At 36.6% G+C, this 22,098-nt stretch overlaps 1 protein-coding gene across 6 annotated transcripts in view; it reads left to right on the top strand.

Moving 5' to 3' along the window:
• Positions 1-20,771, top strand: part of ARHGAP24 (Rho GTPase activating protein 24) — a 911,211-nt gene extending 890,440 nt beyond the window's left edge. For all 6 annotated transcript variants that reach the window (XM_054253621.2, XM_002745629.7, XM_035294559.3 and 3 more), the window contains 2 exons: positions 13,952-15,029; positions 20,017-20,771. In XM_054253621.2, coding sequence (XP_054109596.1) covers positions 13,952-15,029; positions 20,017-20,260 — 1,322 coding nt within the window. In that variant the 3' untranslated portion in view covers positions 20,261-20,771. The remainder of the gene's footprint in view (positions 1-13,951; positions 15,030-20,016) is intronic.
• Positions 20,772-22,098: the final 1,327 nt, after the last annotated feature.

Genomic DNA, 22,098 nt, shown 5'->3' with positions numbered 1-22,098 from the left:
AAAGCTACAAGAAGCTTAGAGATACATCAGTCCATTGTTTTTTGAAATCATTATTATAAATTAAAATGCATGCAATACAGAAAACCACCACACATATGCACACACATACACACACATCTTAATAAATTATATAAAACAAATAACTATCTAGGGAAAAAATATAGAACTTTTCCAGGCATCCCCAAAACACTTCCTTGTTCTATGACCCAATCCCAGTGTCTGTCATCCTAATATCCAAATTTTTATAGCAATTTCTTTGTGTTTCTTTGTAGTTTTATCTCCCAAATGAACTTCCAAGACATTGTATTTAAGTCTCCTATTCCTTTACTTGATATCTTTTTATAATTTTTAATATACAGAATCCCCTATAACTTCCCATTTGAAAAATCATGTTATTTCACTTGTAGAGTTTCCTATAATCTGGATTTGTTGATTTATGGTGCAAAGTTATATATAAATATTTCTCTGCCCTCTGCATTTTCTGCAAGTTAGGATCTGGACCAACTTCATGCTTGATCTGCATGGCATGACCTTTGATTGTGTTGTGTCCTTATCAGGAGACACGTAATGTCACCTATCTCTCTTTCTGCGAACTTACAAAATCCTAAAATTATTTATTGGCAGGAAGCTGAAATGCTGATATTGTAATTATGTGGTTTTTTCCAACCTTTAATATGGTAAAACACACATAACATAAAATGTATCATCTTAAGCATTTTAAGTTCACAGGTCAGTAGTATTCATTACATTCAGATTGTCTTGCAACCATCACCGCCATCCATCTCCAGAGCTCTTTTTATATTGCAAAACTGAAACTCCCTATCCATTAAACACAAACTCTTCTTGTCCTCTCCCCCAGGCTCTGGCAACTACCCACCTGCTTTCAGTTTCTATGAATTTGTCTACTCTATGTACCTCATATACCCGTTATCATACTGTATTTGTCTTTTTTTGACTGGCTTATTACACTCAGCATAATGTCCTCAAGGTTCATCCGTGTGGCAACATTTTAATTTTTAAGTTAATAACTGAAATGCTTTTCAAAAGATTCCTTCTCATCTACTGCTTAGGAACCCAATGGTAACTTTTTAAAAGGCTACATAAACGCTGCTTGGGTCTTTTCCTTTACTTACCAATTTTTAAAGCATATAATCAGATATTTTATATCCTCTAAAAGTGAATTCTACTTCTTTATCTTCCTACTATAATATTATTGTGAATATTTGAAAAATATTATAAACTCATGTATTAAAATCAGTTTACTTGGTCAATACATTGTAATTACTGTCCTTCATTGAATCTCAAATTTTCCCATCTTTGACCAGTGGAAGTATCTTCAAATTGTCTTCTTTGTTCTTTAAACATGATCTTCCTAGTTTGGGGTAGCTATTTTTCTATTTAGTATGACAAGGTTTCTCAGGTTCATGTTGTATATTTTATGCCCCAAACCTGGAATCAGTCAATTTCCAAAAGTCTTGACTTCTTTTAGTAGGGAAATGATAATTTCAAGGTGATCTAGATGCTTAGTACCAGTTATACTCATTGCTACTGGCTTGGTTATTGTTTCTAGACTTTTTAGTGGGCAGAGCTAGTCGATATGAAGGCACACTACACATGTACATAGTATATGCATAATAACCATATATACACATTTATCTATTAAAGAAAAGTGCCTCACAAGTTCACAATAGTTACAATTCAAAATTGGAACTGCAGGGTTTTTATTTATTTCTTTCTCTTTACAGTTTTATTCCCTTTCTTTCAAGGAATCCTGGTTTACAAAGACACTGAGGATAACAGAATTAGAACATCTCACAGTTAATCATTTGCTCTATACCTTATCACACACACGGTAGTCTCAGAATAGCAATACATCACTAGTATGATTACTGCAAAATTCTTTACATGTGCTTTTTTAATCCTCCTTTTATTCTTTTAATAGTGATACTATATGTTGTCACAGTATATACCCATTATACCCTATACCCTCTCCTTTTTAGTCCTCATTTAATCTTTGGTGATATGTATATAAATCTATCCACTTAGTGTTCACTACTGGTCCTTATATTGATGTCTCTTCAGCCTAGAGATTCTCAAAATGTTCTCAAAAATATACCTGGGGGCCTCTGAGATGCATTCAGGAGGTCCATGGTCTTAAAAGTATTTTCATAGTAATATGAAGATCCTGTAGCTCTTTCACTGTGTTGACATTTGAACAGATGTTGCTAAAGCAGTGATGGATGCAGCAGCTGGCACCTTAATATGAATCAAGGCAGTGCCATCACGCCCCACTAGCACCATATTCTTCACCACCATGCATTTACAATAGAGAAGAAAATGCCAATTTTACTTAAGAATGTTGTTGCTGAACAGTAAAAAATATTAATTGCATTAAATACTCAACCTTGAGAACACATCTGTTTAATATTAGGGTGAAGAGACAGCTGTCTGTATAAAGCACTTCTGCATACTGCTTCTAAGAGTAACACAGTGATTGGCTCAAGGGGAAGCACGTGTGTGATATTTGAACAGCACTAAGTGCTTTTTCTTGGAACTCCATTTTTATCTGAAGGAACATCTGACAAACTACAGTTTATTCAGACTTGAGCATTTAGCAGACACATTCTCAAAATGAACTAAACATTTCAGTTCAAGAAATACAGCTGTCAGAGTTTGTTGCCATTGAAAAACTTTGAACTTGCATGTGAAAAATTTGTATTTAAACCCTTCGGCTTGACACCTTCCTAAATTTCTAACCACTTTTCTGATAAGATTAGAGTCGACATTAACAAATACATCTTTGATACTATAAAAATACATGTGTCAGGATTTGGAGGATCAACATACCTCAGTGAATTTTCCAAATGGTGTGTTGTCACAAAGCCATTTGTGTGTAAAGGATCTGTTCGGGTTAGCTTTTCTGACTTCATGGAGCTTAATCTATTTTTTCACATCATATAAAAAAATATGGCATCTTACTTCCTGAGATGTCCTTGCTTTATTGCCTTCTTGATTTCCATTGGTCTTTCTTCCCTTTCTTTTATTTCTATTGTCCTAGTCCTTCTCAATTGTCATCCCTATCCTAGTAGTGTCCCCTCCATGCAGAGCCCTGTTTGGAAGACAGTCCTGGCTGGTCAATGTGGAGAGATCTTAGGGGCTGTTTGTCTCTCACTCCTTCAGAGCTTGCCACTGGCCACCTTTACTGGACTAGGCACAATCCCTCCCAATTTTAGCCACTGTTCTTAAATTAAACCTTTGCATTTTCTAGTGAATATCTATGGGGATTTGGGGGATGTTCTATTTCCAGGCCCATCAGAGCCCCCATGGCTCCTTTCTGCTTCCCTCTACAGAGACACTGATACCATGCAGGCCTTGTGGAAATGGGGATTTGTCTCCACCAGCAAATATTTTGGGATTCTGGGAGATACTCTGTCAGCTGGTTTTTTTGAAAATGTTGCCCATGAGTTTTGGCTTTGCTATCTAGTTGCTCTGTTTTTATGTGAAGATCTCAGGAGATGAAACACTGTGCTGCCATCATCTTCCTAGAATTCATTGTTTTTGTTGTTGTTATTTCTTAAACTCTTCTTGCAAATCTTGTTATTTGAGGGGAAATCTTGTAAAAATTGCGTAGTGTCCCCGTGCCTCCCTTGTGGATAAGAAACCTGATACCTAAAGAGAAAAATAAATTTCTCCAAATACACCGATAATTGTGTAAAGGATAGGTGCACAAGTAGACAATTCTTTTTTCTTTTTTGTAAGTACAGGAAAAATGGAGAAGCAAACTAATCCTATCCATTATCATAATTTGTTGGGGGCCATGGGAAGGTCTTAATTCCCTGGGAGTGTAGTTGTTTCATTTAACCCAGGATCAATGAGGCCCCAGGGGAAACCAGCTCACAGCAACCAGACTTTCAGGAGACCTCACTGAGCACATAAACCACTCAGCTACATCCTGGCCCAGTCTTAACATGAGTCAGTATTTAAAGAAAAAGTGTTCTTGCATCCAAAAATAATTAAAAACAAGTTAGATGTTTATTGTGTCTCTGGAGAAAATACGAAATCTGATGGCATTCTTAACGCATGGAAAGTTGTGTTTTTTAACTGTTTTATTTTATTCGATTTTAAGTTCTGAGGTTCATGTGCAGGATGTGCAGGTTTGTTACATAGGTAAACATGTGCCATGGTGATTCACTGTGCCTATCAACCCATCACTTAGATATTAAGCCCAGCATCTATTAGCTATTTTTCCTGATGGCTTTCCTTCCCCCTTCCCCCAAAAAACACCAGTGTATGTTGCTTTTCTTCCTGTGTCCATGTGTTCACATTGCTCAGCTCCCACTTATGAGTGAGAACAGATGGTGGTTGGTTTTCTGTTCCTGCATTAGTTTGCTGAGGATAATGGCTTCCAGCTCCATCCATGTCTCTGCAAAGGACATGATCTCATTCCTTTTTATTGCATGGCTACAAAGTATTCCAAGGTGTGTATGTACCACATTTTGTTTATCCAGTCTATCACTGATAGACATATGGGTTGATTCCATGTCTTTGCTACTGTGAATAGTGCTGCAGTGAACATATGTGTGCATTTATCTTTATAACAGAATTATTTATATTCCTTTGTGTTTATACCCAGTAATGGGATTGCTGGATCAAATGGTATTTTTGGTTCTAGATCCTTGAGGAATTGCCACACTGTCTTCCACAATGGTTGAACTAATTTACATTCCCATCAACAACATAAAAGCATTCCTATTTCTCTGCTTCCTTGCCAGCACCTATTGTTTCTTGACTTTTTAATAAATCACCATTTTGACTGGCATGAGATGGCGTCTCATTGGAACTTAAACAAATTTACAAGAAACGAAAGAAAAACAACTTCATTAAAAGTGGGCAAAAGACAGATGGTTCTCAAAAGAAGACATTTATGCAGCCAACAAACTTACTTTAAAAAACTCAACATCACTGATCATTAGAGAAATGCAAATCAAAGCCACAATGAGCAAGTTGTTTTAAAGTACTCTGTTATTGTCTCCCCTGCTCTCAAATCTCTCCCAAATCCACCCATGCAGGATCTCTTATCTTCCTCTGTCCTTCCTCATTCTCTGAATCTACTCATTTTCTTACTTCCACAAATAAGCTTCTCCTCTTTCCTTATTCATTCTCCTGATTTATATAAAATTGGACTTGGACACCATTTCTGAGAGTAGAATTTAATCTTCAGACTTGGACACCATTTCTGAGAGTTGAATTAAATCTTCACAATAATCTTTTAAAATATATCTTAATTAATTTATAATCAATAAATATTCATTAAGCAACTACTTTATGCAATGATCATCAGTAAGCCTGGGAATCCAAAGATGAATAAGGAAAAGTTTTGCCCTACAGAAACTTATTGCCTAGCGTAGTTGCAGACTTGAACAGCTAAACGTTCAATTATAGTATGAAAAATATTATGTACAGGATACGTCAAAGGGCTATGAGATCAAAAGTAGGGAATTATGGCATTTTCATTAGAAGTCAGGGAAGCCATCACAGATGATGGTACATTTAAATAACAGTTATTCCACTAGAAAAAGAAATACAGATGGGCAAGAGGAGGGATGTCTTAGTTCACTGGGGTTACTATAACAAAACACCATAGATTAGGTAGATTAAAAAGAACAGAAATTTATTACTCACAGCTCTGGAGTCTGGGAAGTTCAAGATCAAGGCACCAGCAGATAGGTATCTGGTGAGGACCTATTTCCTGGTTCACATAAAACTGTTTACTTGCTGTGTCCTCACGTAGCTGAAAAGGTGAAGGAGCCCTCTGGGATCTCTTTTACCAGGATACTAATCTCATTTATGAGGGCTCCACCCCCATGGCCTAGTTACCTCCGAAAGGTATTATCTCCCAATACCATCACACTAGGGGTTAGTATTTCAAAATATGAATTTTGTTGGAGATGCAAACATTAGCAGTAAAAAAGATAACACTGCATCCAAGTGAAAAATTTGGTAAGGTTGATGATATCAGGGCATATAGGGAAGACTGCTGAAAGAATCGCTGGAAAGACTTCACAATATTTTCAAGGCCTTATAGACCATTTGCATTCAGGAATCTTCGATAACTATTGAGCAAGAGAATGCTGAAAATGCAGTTTTTATTTTAGAAAGAAGCAACTCTTTTTTTTTCTTTCAAGATGGAGTCTTGCTCTGTGGTCAAGGCTGGAGTGCAGTGATGTCATCTCAGACACTGCAACCTCCTCCTCCTAGGTTCAAGTGATTCTCCTGCCTCAGCCTCCTGAGTAGCTGGGATTACAGGCACCCTCCACCATGGCTGGCTAAGTTTTGTATTTTTAGTAGAGATGGGGTTTCATCATGTTGGCCAGGCTGGTCTCAAACTCCTGATCTCAAGTGATCCATCTGTCTTGGCCTCCCAAAATGCTGGGATTCCAGGCGTGAGCCACCACACCCAGTCAGAAAAGTAACTCTTATACCCAAAGGAATATAAACATTCTATTATAAAGACACATGCATGTGTATGTTCATTGCAGCACTATTCATAATGGCAAGGACATGGAATCAACCTAAATACCCATCAATGATAGACTAAATGAAGAAAAGATGGTACATGCACACCATGGAATACTGTGTAGCCATAAACATGAACAAGAGCATGTCCTTTGCAGGGACATGGGTGGGCTGGAGGCCATTATCATCAGCAAATTAACATAGGAACAGTGTTATCAATGGGGAAAGGATTCCCTGTTTAATAAATGGTGTTGTGAAAACTGGCTAGCTATGTGCAGAAAGCAGAAACTGGACACTTCCTGACATCTTACACTAAAATTAACTCCAGATGGATTAAAGACCTAACATCATAAAAACCCTAGAAGAAAATCTAGGCAAAAACCATTCAGGACATAAGAGTAGGCAAGGACTTCATGACCAAAATACCAAAGCATTGGCCACAAAAGCCAAAATAGACAAATGGGACCTAATCAAACTCCACAGTTTCTGCACGGCAAAGGAAACAGTCATTAGAGTGAATCAGCGACCAGAAGAATGGGAAAAATTTTTTGCAGTTTACCCATCTGACAAAGGGCTGATATTCAGAATTTACAAAGAACTAAAACAGATTTATAAGAAAAAAGCAAACAAGCCCATTCAAAAGTGGGCAAAGGATATGAAAAGACACTTTACAAAAAAAGTCATACATGAGGCCAATAAACATATGAAAAAATGCTCATCATCACTCGTCATTAGAGAAATGCAAATCAAAACTGCATTGAGATACCATCTCACACCAATTAGAATGGCAATCATTAAAAAATCTGGAGACAACAGATGCTGAAGAGGATGTGGTGAAATAGGAACACTTTTATACTGCTGGTGGGAGTGTAAATTAGTTCAACCATTGAGAAAGACAGTATGGCAATTCCTCAAGGACCTAGAAATAGAAATTGCATTTGACCCAGCAATCCCATTACTGGGTATATATCCAAAGGATTGTAAGTCATTCTACTATAAGGACACATGCACATGAATGTTCATTGCAGCACTGTTTACAATAGCAAAGACCTGGAATCAACCCAAATGCCCATCGATGATAGACTGGACAGGGAAAATATGGCACATATACACCATGGAACATTATGCAGCAATCAAAAATGATGAGTTCGTGTCCTTTGTAGGGACATGGATGAACCTGGAGAATGTCATTCTCAGCAAACTGACACAAGAACAGAAAATGAAATACCGCATATTCTCACTTATAGGCGGGTGTTGAACAATGAGAACACGTGGACACAGGGAGGGGAGCACTACACACTGGGGTCTGTTGGGGGGAATAGGGGAGGGACAGCAGGGGGTGGGGAGTTGGGGAGAGATAGCATGGGGAGAAATGCCAGATATAGGTGAAGGGGAGGAAGGCAGCAAATCACACTGCCACGTGTGTACCTATGCAACTATCTTGCGTGTTCTTCACATGTACTCCAAAACCTAAAATGCAATAAAAAAATTATAGGCTTATATCAGAAAGAATAAAGATCTAAATTGAATTATCTAAGTTTCCATTTCAGGAAGCTACAAAAAGAAGAGCTAATTTAAAGGAAACAGAGGCAAGGAATAATAAAGATAAGAACAAAATCAAGAAAATAGAGAACAAAAACAATATAGAAAACCAGTGAAACCAAGAACTGGTTTGTTAAAAAGATCAATAAAATTGGTAAATTTCTCACCATACTGATCAGAAAAGAAACAAAGTTTTATTACCTATATCAGGTTTAACCGAAGTGGCCTACCAAAAATCTACAGATGTTAAAATAATCAAAGGGAATATTACAAACAGCTTTTTGCCAAGAAATTGGGCAATGGAGATGAAATGTTTAAGTCCCTTAAAGGATACAAACTATCAAAGTTCACTCAAGATTAGAAAGAAAGAAACTGAGACTAGTAATGCAATTGAATGCATAGTTAATAACATCCGCACAAAAACAAAAACACCCCTAACCTAAATTTGCTGAATCCTACCAAACATACAAAGAAGAAATTACATTAATTGTGTCAGGACTCTTTCAGAATAAAAAAGGTAGAGGAAAATCTTGCCAACTAATTTTATGAGGCCAGTGTTTCCCTGATATAGAAACAGATAAAGAAATTATAAGAAAAGAGAAATACAGAATAATATCTCTCATGAATGTAGACGTGTAAGTCCTAAACAAAACCTTAGTGGATTGACTTTACCATATAAAAAGGATAATATATCAGGACCAGGGAGGGTTTATCCCAGGAAGACAGGTTGGTTAGCCATATGAAATCAATCAATTTAATTCACTGTGTTAATACACCACTTTAAGATACAAAAAAAAAAAAAAATCATCTCAGATGCAGATAAAAAGGAAAGTTTCTTAAATTAACAAAGGTTCTCTCTGAAAAATTTTTAAAATATCATAATTTACAGTAAAATGCTTTGCCTCTAAGATCTGGTTTAAGGTAAGTTTACCTTATCCTACCACTTCCATTGTACTGGAAATTCTAGCCAGTAATATGAAATAAAAGGTATAAAATTGGAAAAGAAGATGTAAAACTCTCTTTATTCACGGCCAATATGAACATCTACATAGAAAATTCTATGTAATCAACAAATAAAACCAATATAACTAATAAGCAAATGTATCAAGATCACATAATGCAAAGTCAGTTTATAAAACTTTATTGTATTTCTATATACTACATTGGACAATTAGAAATTGAAATAAAAATTATTATTTAGAACAACACTCATTAATTTAAAATATTTAGGGAGAAATTTAAGAAAGCATGCATAAGACACACTTTGAAAACTGCTAAACATTAACAAATTAGGTAAGAACTACATAAATGGGGAAATATACTCTGCTCATGTATTAGAATACTCAATATCATTAAGCAATTAATTTTTCTAAAATTGACCTATAGTTTCAATATAATTGACACAAAAATATTCCACCAGAATTTTTATTTGTAGAGATTGACAATCTTATTATAAGTTTTACAGGGAAATAAAAGCAATCTAGAATGGTTCAAATAATTGGAAAGGAAATAACAGAGTTGAGTATATATAACTTGATTTCAAGACTTAGTATAAAGCCACACATAATTAAGTATGGTATTGAAATAAAGATGGACACACAGATCAGTGCAATAGAGCAGAGAGTTCAGAAATATGTGTAGTCATTTGATTTTTGACCAATGTACCAAGGTATTTCAATGAAAAAGGGATAGTCATTTTCCCAAATGATGCTGGAACAATTTCATATTCCTAAAAATATAAATAAATAACCTCAATCCTTACCTCACATTATATACAAAAAACTTGAGATGGATCATAGACCTAAATGTAGGAGTTAAAAGTAAGAGAGATATAGAAGAAAATATTTTTTAAGAAATCTTATTACCTTGTGTTAGTCAAAGACTTATGACACAAAAGACTCTAACTGTAAAAATATTTTAAAAATTATTTGATAAGTTGGACTTTGTCAAAATTGACATTTTTGCACTTTAAAAGGTATTCCTAAGAAAACAAAAAGTCAAGCCTTTTTGGAAATGGGGAACATACTTGCAAATTGCATACCTTATAAATAACTTGTTTTAAGAATATATTAAGAACTCATGCAAAACAAGACAGTCAATGAAAAATTGGCAAAAGATTTGAAACATACACATCACAAATAGCAAATAATACATGGAAAGATGCTCAAGATCTTTAGTCATTAGAAAAACTGCAATTTAAATCACAATAAGATGTCTCTACACATTCCTTACAAAGAGTAAAATTAAGACTCAAAATATACCAGGTTTGGCTGGTAGAAATACAAAATGTTAGAGCCAATTCACAAAAGGATTAGGTAGATTCTTACTAACTTAAAAATATAGTAACCGTATAACCCAGTAGAGCCATGTGCTAAACATTTACCCAAGGAAAAAAGAAAACATGTGTTCACCCAACACTTGCAGTCAAATGTTCCTATCAACTTTATTCATATTAGCCCCAAACTGAAAACAGACCAATACTTCATCAACTAGTGAACAGATAAATTGTGGCACATCTACAGAAACTAATACTATTTGACATTAAAGAATAAACTGCTACATGTAAGAATATAAATAAATGTCAAAATTATTATGCTGAGTGGAAAATACCTAGATATGAAAGGCTATATACTGTGTAATTTCATTTATATGAAATTGTGAAAAAGGCAAAACTATAGAGCCAGAACATCAAGGATGCTATGGGCCAGAGTTAGAGGTAGGGGACTGACTCCAAAGAGGCATAGGATAACTTTTTAATATCATGATTAGGTGGTACTTTCAGAAGTATATACATTTGTCAAAAATCATCAGATATCTTAGCAGATATCTTCAAACATGCAAAATGTCATATGTGCAAAGTTATTCATTGCAAAAAGTATATATTGAAACTATATTGCACAGAATGCTTTCATTTACATATATTTTCAAATTTACCTATTATATTTAAAGGGCCTAGGCTTTTTTTTAAGGAAAAATCAAAGTTTTAGCCAATGCTTATGATGGAAAATGTCTATTATATGGTATTTAGAGTCTACCTGTGTCAAATTATATGATCCAAGGAAGAATTGCTGGATTATGTAGCACAGTGGGACACCAGCATCTGCTTGGACTCTTCAGAGTGGGCTGGTGATTATAACCACTCTGACCTCATTATCTGGGCTTCATGTTCCTTGTTGGCATTCTAAGGATGAAAATAACAGAGAAGAGGGAATAAAAAAGAGAAAGTGAATGTGTGTACTGTAGCACACACATCATCACTACTACTGAGCTAGTCTGTCCTAAGCAGCTACAAAAATTCTAAGAAAGTCCTTTTACAAGGGCTGTGGCCATTTATTTTCCCAGAGACTAGATGGAATCAAAGCTTCCCAAGATACAAGAGAGAGTTCTAAGTCTCTAGGGATCTGACCTTATACTCTATAACTGTGGCAAGTACACTTTGACATGGCTGTTCACAAACTCATCATGGAGACCTTAGGGATGCTGGTCTTCAATTAATTACATGCTCCCACACAGTTCATAGCTATGACGGGAAGCAGTGATACTTCAAATGTCAATATTCCAATGCTAGGAAAAAGGTTCACTTTCGCAAAATACTAGACAGTCATATATAATGGAAACTACAAACCTCTGAAAGTGAGTCTGCATATGGGCAAATAATAAAATAGCATGAAATACACAACATCTTCAAACACAGTACATAAGGTTGACAGTGTTATTCTAACTGCTCTGAAATCCTTTTTATCAGATTCACTGCTAACATGTATGGAAAATATGACAAATTCAGAGATTACTAAAGAGAAAAGGAGGCTATATAATACAATTAATTATTACATTCAGTCTTTTTCACAATTTTGTAATAATTGATGGTAACTCAGTAGGTATTTATCTTTAGTTTTATCTTTTTTTTTTTGAGATGGAGTCTCGCTCTGTAGCCCAGGCTGGAGTACAGTGGCGCCATCTTGACTCACTGCAACCTCCGCCTCCCACGTCCTGGTTCAAGCAATACTCTTACCTCAGCCTCCCAAGTAGCTGTGATTACTGGCACAAGACACCACACCCAGCTAGTTTTTTGTATTTTTAGTAGAGAAGGGGTTTCACGATGTTGGCCAGTCTGGTCTTGAACTCCTGACCTTGTGATCCACCCGCCTCGGCCTCCCAAAGTGCTAGGATTACAGGCATGAGCCACCGTGCCTGGCTAGTTTTATCTTTAAAACTATCCAAGTTTACTTATTACTGCTACAGTTTTAAATTGCAGCAGCTGAACTATAGTAGGACCAATGTATAATTTGGAATAAGACTAAATATTAAATTTCACTTCGATCACATTGTCTCTGTGCCCTGAGCAAATAGCTTAACCTCTCTGACCCTCAATTTTCTCATTTAAAAAAATGATCCTCTTTTGGACTTTCAAGAAATTTAATTTGGAAGATACAAGGAAACATTTGCATCTACTACAGTGTTTCTCAAACTGTAAAGGCCCCAGGAATCACCTAGGGATTCTGATTCAGATGCTCTGCATTGGGTCCTGAAATTTTTAGGCTTCCGGGTGATGGCAGTGCTACTATTCTATTATTGCTGATGTTATTTGGAAGCTGGTTAATAATGCAAAACCTCGTGTTCCTTCTAACAGGATCTCCAGGTAATTTTTATGAACTTTAAAATTTGAACAACATTGATATAGCAATAGATCTTGCTCATTGCAGATATGCAGTCTAAAATAGTCCAAGTTTTGAATCATCACCAGAAAAGCATGTAGAATATAAATGAATAAAGTAATATGTTTTTTTTTCTATTCAAAATCTGATTTTGAATTCTATTTCCCAGGTGTCACTTGAAGCTAAAAAGTGACCTTGCCCCAGGTCAGGTTTCTGCTCTCTGACAGCCTCTCAATTAGCTGCTGTTTCAATGAAATTCTGCATTGTCAAAAGCCTCTTTCATTTTTTTTCTTTTTTTGCCAAATATCATGTTTTAAGTATTTTACATAGAAACCATATTTACTAACTAAAAATCCAACCCTGCTTTGCCCATTCTAGTGGCTGCCAGATGGCTGGTTTTCTTTGTGACTGTGGGCTCTTGGTTTTCAAGGAGAGTTGGATAAGATTAGAGCAAGTGAAAATACCACAGACCTTGCTGCTCTTACTGAGATTCAGCCATTTTTCTTACATAAACACTCTCCAGATTGCATCAAGCCGTTAGTTCATTTACGGAATTCCAAAATAGTTGATTCCGGATTTTTTGCTTGTTGCTTATATGGTGAATAGAATTTTTGGAAGTCTTCACTACACCATTCTGGCTGATGTCATTTAAAATGCCCCGAAACTTTTGAATGGTGATCAAAAGTCTTATGAATTTTCATTGTCTTGCTACATTAGAAAAACCATGTATCCACCAGAGATTGTATAGGGTTCTATTTATAGCTACCACTAAAGTATCTTGATAGTTGGAGGCAATTATTAGATGGGGGTCATGGTGACCTCCTCCTAGGAAAGATTTCTCAGAATTAAATGTCAAACATGTAATAAATATTGTATTAAGATTAAGAGCCCAGCTTTTTAACGATTAACTCTGGTTTCAAGCCCTGGGTCTGGTCCTTTACATGTAACCTTAATCAAGTTACTTAACCTTTATAATACAGTGATAATAAGAGTATATATGTATAGATTTGTTTCAAAATTCAATTAAATTACAGAAGCAAAGTTCTTGACACAGTTCCCAGCACAGAGTAAATGCTCAAGACGTTTTAGCTTCTATTGCTATTATAGTTAAGAATTTGGTTTGGTACTGCTAATAATAATAAATGTTCACTTGAATGTATTTCTTTAAGAGTCACATTCAAATGGAAATAAATAAAAGCTGTCTCAGTCATGCTACATTATGTTCTATGCAATTCTAGGCACTGTGGTGGTCCAGCAGTTGATGTCAGTGATGATTAGCAAACATGACTGCCTCTTTCCCAAAGACGCAGAACTACAGAGCAAGCCCCAAGATGGAGTTAGCAACAACAATAATGAAATTCAAAAGAAAGCCACCATGGGGCAGTTACAGAACAAGGAGAACAATAACACCAAGGACAGCCCTGGTAGGCGGTGCTCCTGGGACAAGTCTGAGTCACCCCAGAGAAGCAGCATGGACAATGGATCCCCCACTGCTCTATCAGGCAGCAAAACCAACAGCCCAAGGAGCAGCGTTCACAAGCTAGATGTGTCCAGAAGCCCCCCTCTCATGGTCAAAAAGAACCCAGCTTTTAATAAGGGTAGTGGGATAGTTACCAATGGGTCCTTCAGCAGCAGCAATGCAGAAGGTCTTGAGAAAACCCAAATCACCCCCAATGGGAGCCTACAAGCCAGAAGGAACTCTTCACTGAAGGGATCTGGTACCAAAATGGGCACACACAGTGTACAGAATGGAACAGTGCGCATGGGCATTTTGACCAGCGACACACTCGGGAATCCCGCAAATGGTCGAAACATGAGCTGGCTGCCAAATGGCTATGTGACCCTGAGGGATAACAAGCAGAAAGAACAAGCTGGAGAGTCAGGCCAGCACAACAGACTGTCCACCTATGATAACGTCCATCAACAGTTCTCCATGATGAACCTTGATGACAAGCAGAGCATCGACAGCGCCACCTGGTCCACTTCCTCCTGTGAAATCTCCCTCCCCGAGAACTCCAACTCTTGTCGCTCTTCCACCACCACCTGCCCAGAGCAAGACTTTTATGGGGGGAACTTTGAGGACCCTGTTTTGGATGGGCCTCCACAGGATGACCTCTCCCACCCCAGGGACTATGAAAGCAAAAGTGACCACAGGAGTGTAGGAGGTCGAAGTAGTCGTGCCACCAGCAGCAGTGACAACAGTGAGACATTTGTTGGTAACAGCAGCAGCAACCACAGTGCACTGCACAGTTTAGTTTCCAGCCTGAAACAGGAAATGACCAAACAGAAGATAGAGTATGAGTCCAGGATAAAGAGGTGAGGAAAATCTGGTGGTTGTAACTACCAGAGAGGGCTCTTTAGCCTCCTACTGTGGGACAAGATCATACTGAGGGTGACATAATGCTGGCTCCAAAGTCAAAGAGACCCAAGTTTGCACCACCATTTATGGGCTTTGTGACTTTGGGGAAGTTAGCTTTATCTCTGTGAGCTTTGGTTCCCTAATGTAAACAATTTAAATGTTATTAGTATCTACCTCAAAAGCACATGAGAAGTGATTGAACATTTCCCTGGTACAGAATAGACTCAATAATGTCATTTATTATTATTATTAAACAGGCAGATTTGCACTAGAGGGTTGGAAGGAGAGGGGCTGTGGAGGAGATGGACAGAGCATTAGGAGCCTGTCAGTTTTCACTGACAAGAAAAGGATGAAACTGGGGTAAAAATAAAAGTAGAAGTAAATATATCCCCATGTTTTATTCTTTCAATTATTGAATATTAAGAGAGTGCTTTCTTTCTGCCAGTCTCTGTTCCAGACCCTGAGGGTCCAGATAAGCTAAGAGAAGCAATAAGGGAAGTAATAAGAGACAATGGGAATTGACAGGCTCATTTTCAGCCTTTGACTCTTACTCTGAGATAGGAATTCATGTAGGTTTTTGAGAAGAGGGGTGACGTGAAGTGTGTTCACATGAACAAGGGAGACTGTAGCCTAAATGAGGAACAAAGAACATGATTTACCAAGAAGCAATTATGCTAAAACTGAATTATATCAATTTATGTCTTCTCATAAAATGATCAAAGTGGGAGTAGCTTCTCTAGCGGCCTTAGTCCCAGTTTCAGGCTGTGTGGTTTGAGCGCCCCTTCCTCCATGGTGTGCTAGGATCCGCAAGTTGGTTGTAAGTTGGCTTTGATTAACCTTAGTATGTTTCTTATCCATTTATCAATTATCAGACCAAAAGATAACATTTTGGAAGCTATGGCAAAGTAAATATATTTTAAAAATACTGATTATAAATGAAATTGAAAAATTACCTTCTCGGAAAGTATTTTTTTTGTAAATTTCACGGAGTGGAAATGTGGTTTGAATTTTCCTATATAATGCAGAGTGACAGGAGATTTAAATTAAAAAAATAGGGTCATCGTCTTAAAAGGTTACTCTTCTTTCTGAATGTAGTTTTTGGAACCACTACGTATTAGAATTCTGAATTACTGCCAATGCATGATGATAAATTAGCGCTTCACACTGGGAAGCTCATATTTTGAGGCAAGGGGTCACACTTTAAATGTAGTAGAAAAATAAAAAAGGATTCATTACGAATTTGCAGATGGATACATTCATTTCTGAGGATGTTGCTGATGCATATATGTTCTGAGATCTGATGATCTATGGTATATTTTAGAGATTTTGATAAATTGATAGAACTTCCCAATAGAGTGTCATCTCAATGGGCCACTTCACTATCGCACTCTTACCCTCATGAGAGGCCAAGGGAGAGGTTTGCAGTAGGGTAGGGTGGAGGACCATGTGTGGCCTAGCCATGAGATAGTAGAAAGGTAACTGTTCTGGCTAAATTTTGATAATTCCTGTTTAGAGTTATTCTTTTTTTTTAAATTCCTTTATAATTTTACCCAACAAGTATTGAAGGTGGACAGATGGATCGATAGGTAGGTAGGTAAATAAATATGAAGGTAAGTAGACAGATAATACTTTACTTTAATTATAAATCAATGAAATATATGGTTTTAAGTTCTGAAACATGTGAGTTTGATGTTCTTTTTCGCTCTCCAGATTGGTTTCTTTTTCTTTTCTTTTCTTTCTTTTTTTTTTTTTTTTCTTTTTTTGAGGAGTCTCATTCTGTTACCCAGGCTGGAGTGCAGTGGCATGATCTCTGCTCCCTGCAACCTCTACCTCCCAGGTTGAAGCAATTCTCCTGCCTCAGCCTCCAGAGTAGCCACCACACCTGGCTATTTTTTTTTTCCTTGTGGAGACGGGGGTTTCACCATGTTGGCCAGACTGATCTCAAATTCTTGACCTCAAATGATTTGTCCACCTTGGCCTCTCAAAGTGCTGGGATAAGTGCTGGAATTACAGGCATGATCCACCGCACTCAGCGATTTCTAACTTTATTTTCTTAGAAAATACTGTGTGTGGTCAGAGAAGTTCATTTGGATGCTATCAATTGTTCGGTTCTTCAAACTATCCCCTATTACTGAATTGGGATTCTGTACAGGACCAATAGATCAAATCTGCTAATCACGCTAGTCAAAGGGTCTACATTTCTCCTCATTTTTTTCAGCTAGACCTATAATTTTTGAGAAAGATATTTTAAGATTTCCTAACAGTATTCTGAGTTGACCCATTTCTTTTTACAATTTTGTCATATTTTATACTGAACAATTTGAGGTTCTGTATAGAAGTTTAGAGTTATTTATATTTCCCTGAATAATTGATCCTTTTATCATTAATTAGGGGTTATTTTTTCATTGTAATGATGCTTTTTACCTGAAAGTCCATTTTTTTCTGATATTAATACTGTCATACCATCTTCCTTTGATTAGTAACTTCCTGATATATCTTTTCCTTTTTTTAACTTTCAAACTTTGTCTCATGATTTGATCTAACGACTTACATCTTTTACAATTCTGGAATATTTTTATTCATCATCTGTTTGTCTATTTTATCTTCCTACCTTCTCAATTTTCTCTTTCCAGAACCCTTATTCAGATATGTTTGTCCCAGGAGGCTGAGGCAGGAGAATTGCCTGAATCCAGGAGGCGGAGGTTGCGGTGAGCCTAGATCACGCCACTGCACTCCAGCCTGGGTAACAAGAGTGAAACTCTGTCTCAAAAAAAAAAAAAGATATGTTTGTCCTCCATCTTTGTTAACTTCTTTTTCCTATATTAAATTTCTGTAATTATTTTTCTTTTCTTTTTTTTTTTTTGAGAAAAAGTCTTGCTCTGTCACCAGGCTGGAGTGCAGTGGCACAATCTCCGCTCACTGCAATGTCTGCCTCCTGGGTTTAAGCTATTCTCCTGCCTCAGCCTCCTGAGTAGCTGGGACTGCAGGTGTGTGCCACCACACCCAGCTAATTTTTGTATTTTTTAGTAGAGACAGGGTTTCACCATGTTGGGTAGGATGGTCTCAATCTCTTGACCTCATAATTCACCCACCTCAGCCTCCCAAAGTGCTGGGATTACAGGCATAAGCCACCTTGCTTAGCCAATAATTGTCATTTTTGAGGCATTCTAGGTAACTTTTCTCAGACTCGTTTTGTAGCTTACTAATATTCTGTTGTGCTAATTCTGTTCTGATACTTCCCCAGGCCCATGAGTAGACATTTTGTAGTCCCTTCTTAATAAAAACAGTTGGTATTCCAAACTCAGTTAAACTACTTGTAATTTTCTGTCTCCCTAATACTGGAGGCCTCATCTTCTGCCTCCGTGTGAAAAGGAAAAACGTAGCCCCAACCCTATGGCTTCTATCCAAGACTAATAGCCCTTGTGTGCTTCTACTTACTGTTCTATATCTGATACCTGAAGTTGCTCTTTTATTTTAACCTTGATTGTGTATTTTTAAAATAGATTTCTTAAAAATTTTCCAGCATTTTTATATGTTTGCATTGAAAGGGATTTCTTCTGTATTCAGTTCAGCCCTTTTCATTCCTGGAAGTTTCTTGCAAGCACCTGATAAATACAAATGTGTCAATATGTTGTTTTGTAAGGGTTGTCCTTCTCAGTATTTTAACTTCAGTTTCTTCCAATATTTTGGCACTAAAATGGCTATGGAAAGCAAAAGAATATATTGTAGATTCTGGGTGGCAACCAGCATAGTATCAAATTTTCATTTAAAAACATGGTCATAGGTTTAAAATAGCATTCTAAATGATGTAGGATTACAAAATATGAAGGTTTTTTTTAATTCTAGTTCTTACAAAGAGAGGGAAGATTAATATTAAAGTGTCCTTATTATCTGGATGAAATATCAACATGTGGGGCTCAAATTTATTAAAACAGTAACATAATTGAGATTTTAATTTTAAAATTGTTATTAAAATAATCAGATTTCTGAGAGCTACAAATTCAATAACCTTTCAAATTTCACTGGTATGGTAAATTTGAATGAGTCCCACAGGACTTTAGCTCAGAATAGGAGAAATTAAAGTCAGCTATGATCAAGATACATCTCACAATAAAGATGTAATTTTAATACCCCTCTTTTGAATAATATATGTGTATGATTTGGATCTTAATTGTTATGGAGAAAACAATTTTTGTTTTTAAAGATGTTATTGCAAATTCTACAATTATCTAAAAGTTATCAATACAGCTATACAAAACCACTATCAATTTATAGAGAGATATAAAATACCTATGTCCTAAGCTATATTAACTTGGGAAGCAATGAGAATTGGGGATAGCAAGGAATGGGCTTTATTTTTACAAAATATAAGATTCAGGGCTTATTTAACACATGTGATCTTTACCTGTCCTATAAAATGTAAGCTCACTACTTTGTGTACTCTTTTATAAGATGTGACTCTGTATGCTTCCAAAAACTGCATTCTTAGCAGTTAACTTAACCAACAATGACATTTTCCATCACTATTTTTCCTTCAATAGAAAGCAAATGTTATTGCCCTCTTTTTTTTTTCTTCAACTTTATCAGACTTTCCCCCTGCGTTTATTATAGGCAAGTTTACCATTTCATGTCCAGGAAGCTTTCTGCCTCTTCTGCCCAGAATGTGTCACTGGCTTCTCTATGCTGACATTCACTTATTTACTATTAAATGACAGCTGCTTCCAAGAGAGGCCTTGGAACATAATTACTAAAATGACAGTAAATGATCTTAGCAAATAGTAAAATAATACAACAAAATTACATCTTTTAAATTGTTGATAGGGCTTTATTCCAATTTCCTAAGCATCATAGGGAGTTTAGAAAATATTTGTATGCCTCTTGCATTTCAAGTAAATAAAATCACTTTATTTTACTCTTGCCTCCCCACCCCCACATCCTTTGTAGCTTAGAACAGCGAAACTTGACTTTGGAAACAGAAATGATGAACCTCCATGATGAACTGGATCAGGAGCGAAAAAAGTTCACAATGATAGAAATAAAAATGCGAAATGCCGAGCGAGCAAAAGAAGATGCCGAGAAAAGAAATGACATGCTACAGAAAGAAATGGAGCAGTTTTTCTCCACGTTTGGAGAGCTGACTGTGGAACCCAGGAGAACCGAGAGAGGAAACACAATATGGATCCAGTGAGCCTGCTTCCTCCTGCTGTCTCTGATGGCTCTGGGAAGGACTCCAGAGATTCTGGGGGGAGATGACTTAGAACCAGGTGGCTGGTCACCTGGATGTACAGAGGTCTAACTGGTGAAGGAATATCATTTACAGACATTAGCCATCCATATCTGCAATGTGTACCAAAGTTATATCATGCCCCATAATGCTACTGTCAAGTGTTACAACTGGATATGTGTATATAGAGTAGTTTTTCAAAAGTAAACTAAAAAATGAGAAGCATATTTCAAGAATTATTTTATTGTAAGTCTTGTATTTAAAATGTTAAATCAATATGTTGCTGCAATTTAGCTTGCTTTCAAGCTTCACCCCTTGCACTTAACATAAGCTATTTTTGGCATTGTGTTATCATCAGCTTATTTTATAGATCAATATTTTTATTTCCCTTTTTGCTGAGGAAATGAAGATAAGCAAAAATATAAATATATATAAATATATGAGTTATTAAAATAAAAAGAATACTTTGTGGCTGTGCTGTTTGTGCCAATAGACTTTGTCACGATCGAAAAGAGAAATGTAAAGAGTTTTATAAAATACATTTGAATCATCAGGAACCTTTGAGCTGCCTTTAAAATTCTTCCCCGGGCACTGCTCAGTTTTGCTTTTGTGAGATGACTTGACATAGGAACATTGAGATTCCATGAGAAAGCCCCCTTCTGAGGTCCACTGTCCACCCTGCCAGATCCTCAGATGCATATCTCCAACACAAGATGCTCCTTAGAGAAGAAATATGGTAAAGAATGGCATTTAACCATTCAGGCGTTGAATTACTCTGTCTTTCTGGACTGAATCTCTTTGAAATGCAGGATAGTTACAGAGGAATTCTTTCTGCTATTTAGGAATTGGGAAACAATGCTTGCTAAACCATCCCACTCAAACCTCTCCCACCTCCCATTAACTGCACTTTGGAATACCAGCAGTGAAATGCTGTTACTGTGTTCCTCTCAGTGAAACTGCTAGAGTGTGTGTCATGTAGTGACCCTTTTTTCTCACTCAGACTATTGCCATCTGGGTCTCTCCCTACCCCAGCTGGCAAAGGTGGTTTGTAGCAAGAAGATAATTGGAATGGTGAGGGGGTTGGGGGTGCAGGAGAAGGAGGAACGTTTCTAAGAAACAAACTATTTTGCTTCTCATTTTGACAGTATCAGTCTTTTCTGTTGAAACATACTCACAATAATTTTAAATGATGAATGCCTAAAGTTCCAATTTTGACAAATATGGGAACCTCAGCATTGCTATTTTCTAGAAAAGCCCAGGGCTCTCTGGAGCTAGAGTTTTGGGAGAACAGTTCTTCACAATAAGGCAATAGTTTAGAGAAGCCAGGCAAATAATCTTTCTCACACTAGAACAAAAAGTTACAAAAGGCATAATTGGAAATAAAGTCTACATACTTGTGTTTATGGGGTTTGTATTGAAGGTTGAATGTTTACATGTGTTTATTTATTTTCAAGAGGGAAAGTGGTCCGTACTGCTTTCATCCCTGCCACTGTCCTACTTTTATTTCTACCCTTCCACCGACTGAGCATCTGTGGTCCTGTGGTATCAACCAGTATCTTTATTGCAATAACTTCTTAATTCCCTTCTCTCTGTTTCCAATTATTCAACCAGTTACTTCCACCTGGACATACTTTAGGAAGTTCAAACTCAAAATGTGAAAATTGATCTTAATAACTCTCCCTTCAATCTTTTCATCTTTTTCTAGTCCTTATCATAGTTGATAAAAACCTCAGACTCATCCAGGAAGCTATACAATGCACTAGTTAAAAAAAAAAAAAAAAAAAAAAAGGGAAAGATATTCA

This window comes from Callithrix jacchus, chromosome 3 (genome assembly GCF_049354715.1).
Source record: "Callithrix jacchus isolate 240 chromosome 3, calJac240_pri, whole genome shotgun sequence".
Classification (NCBI taxonomy): Eukaryota; Metazoa; Chordata; class Mammalia; order Primates; family Cebidae; genus Callithrix; species Callithrix jacchus.
The sequence above is the reverse complement of the archived record's forward strand: the minus strand, read 5'-3'. Positions and strand labels throughout refer to the sequence as shown.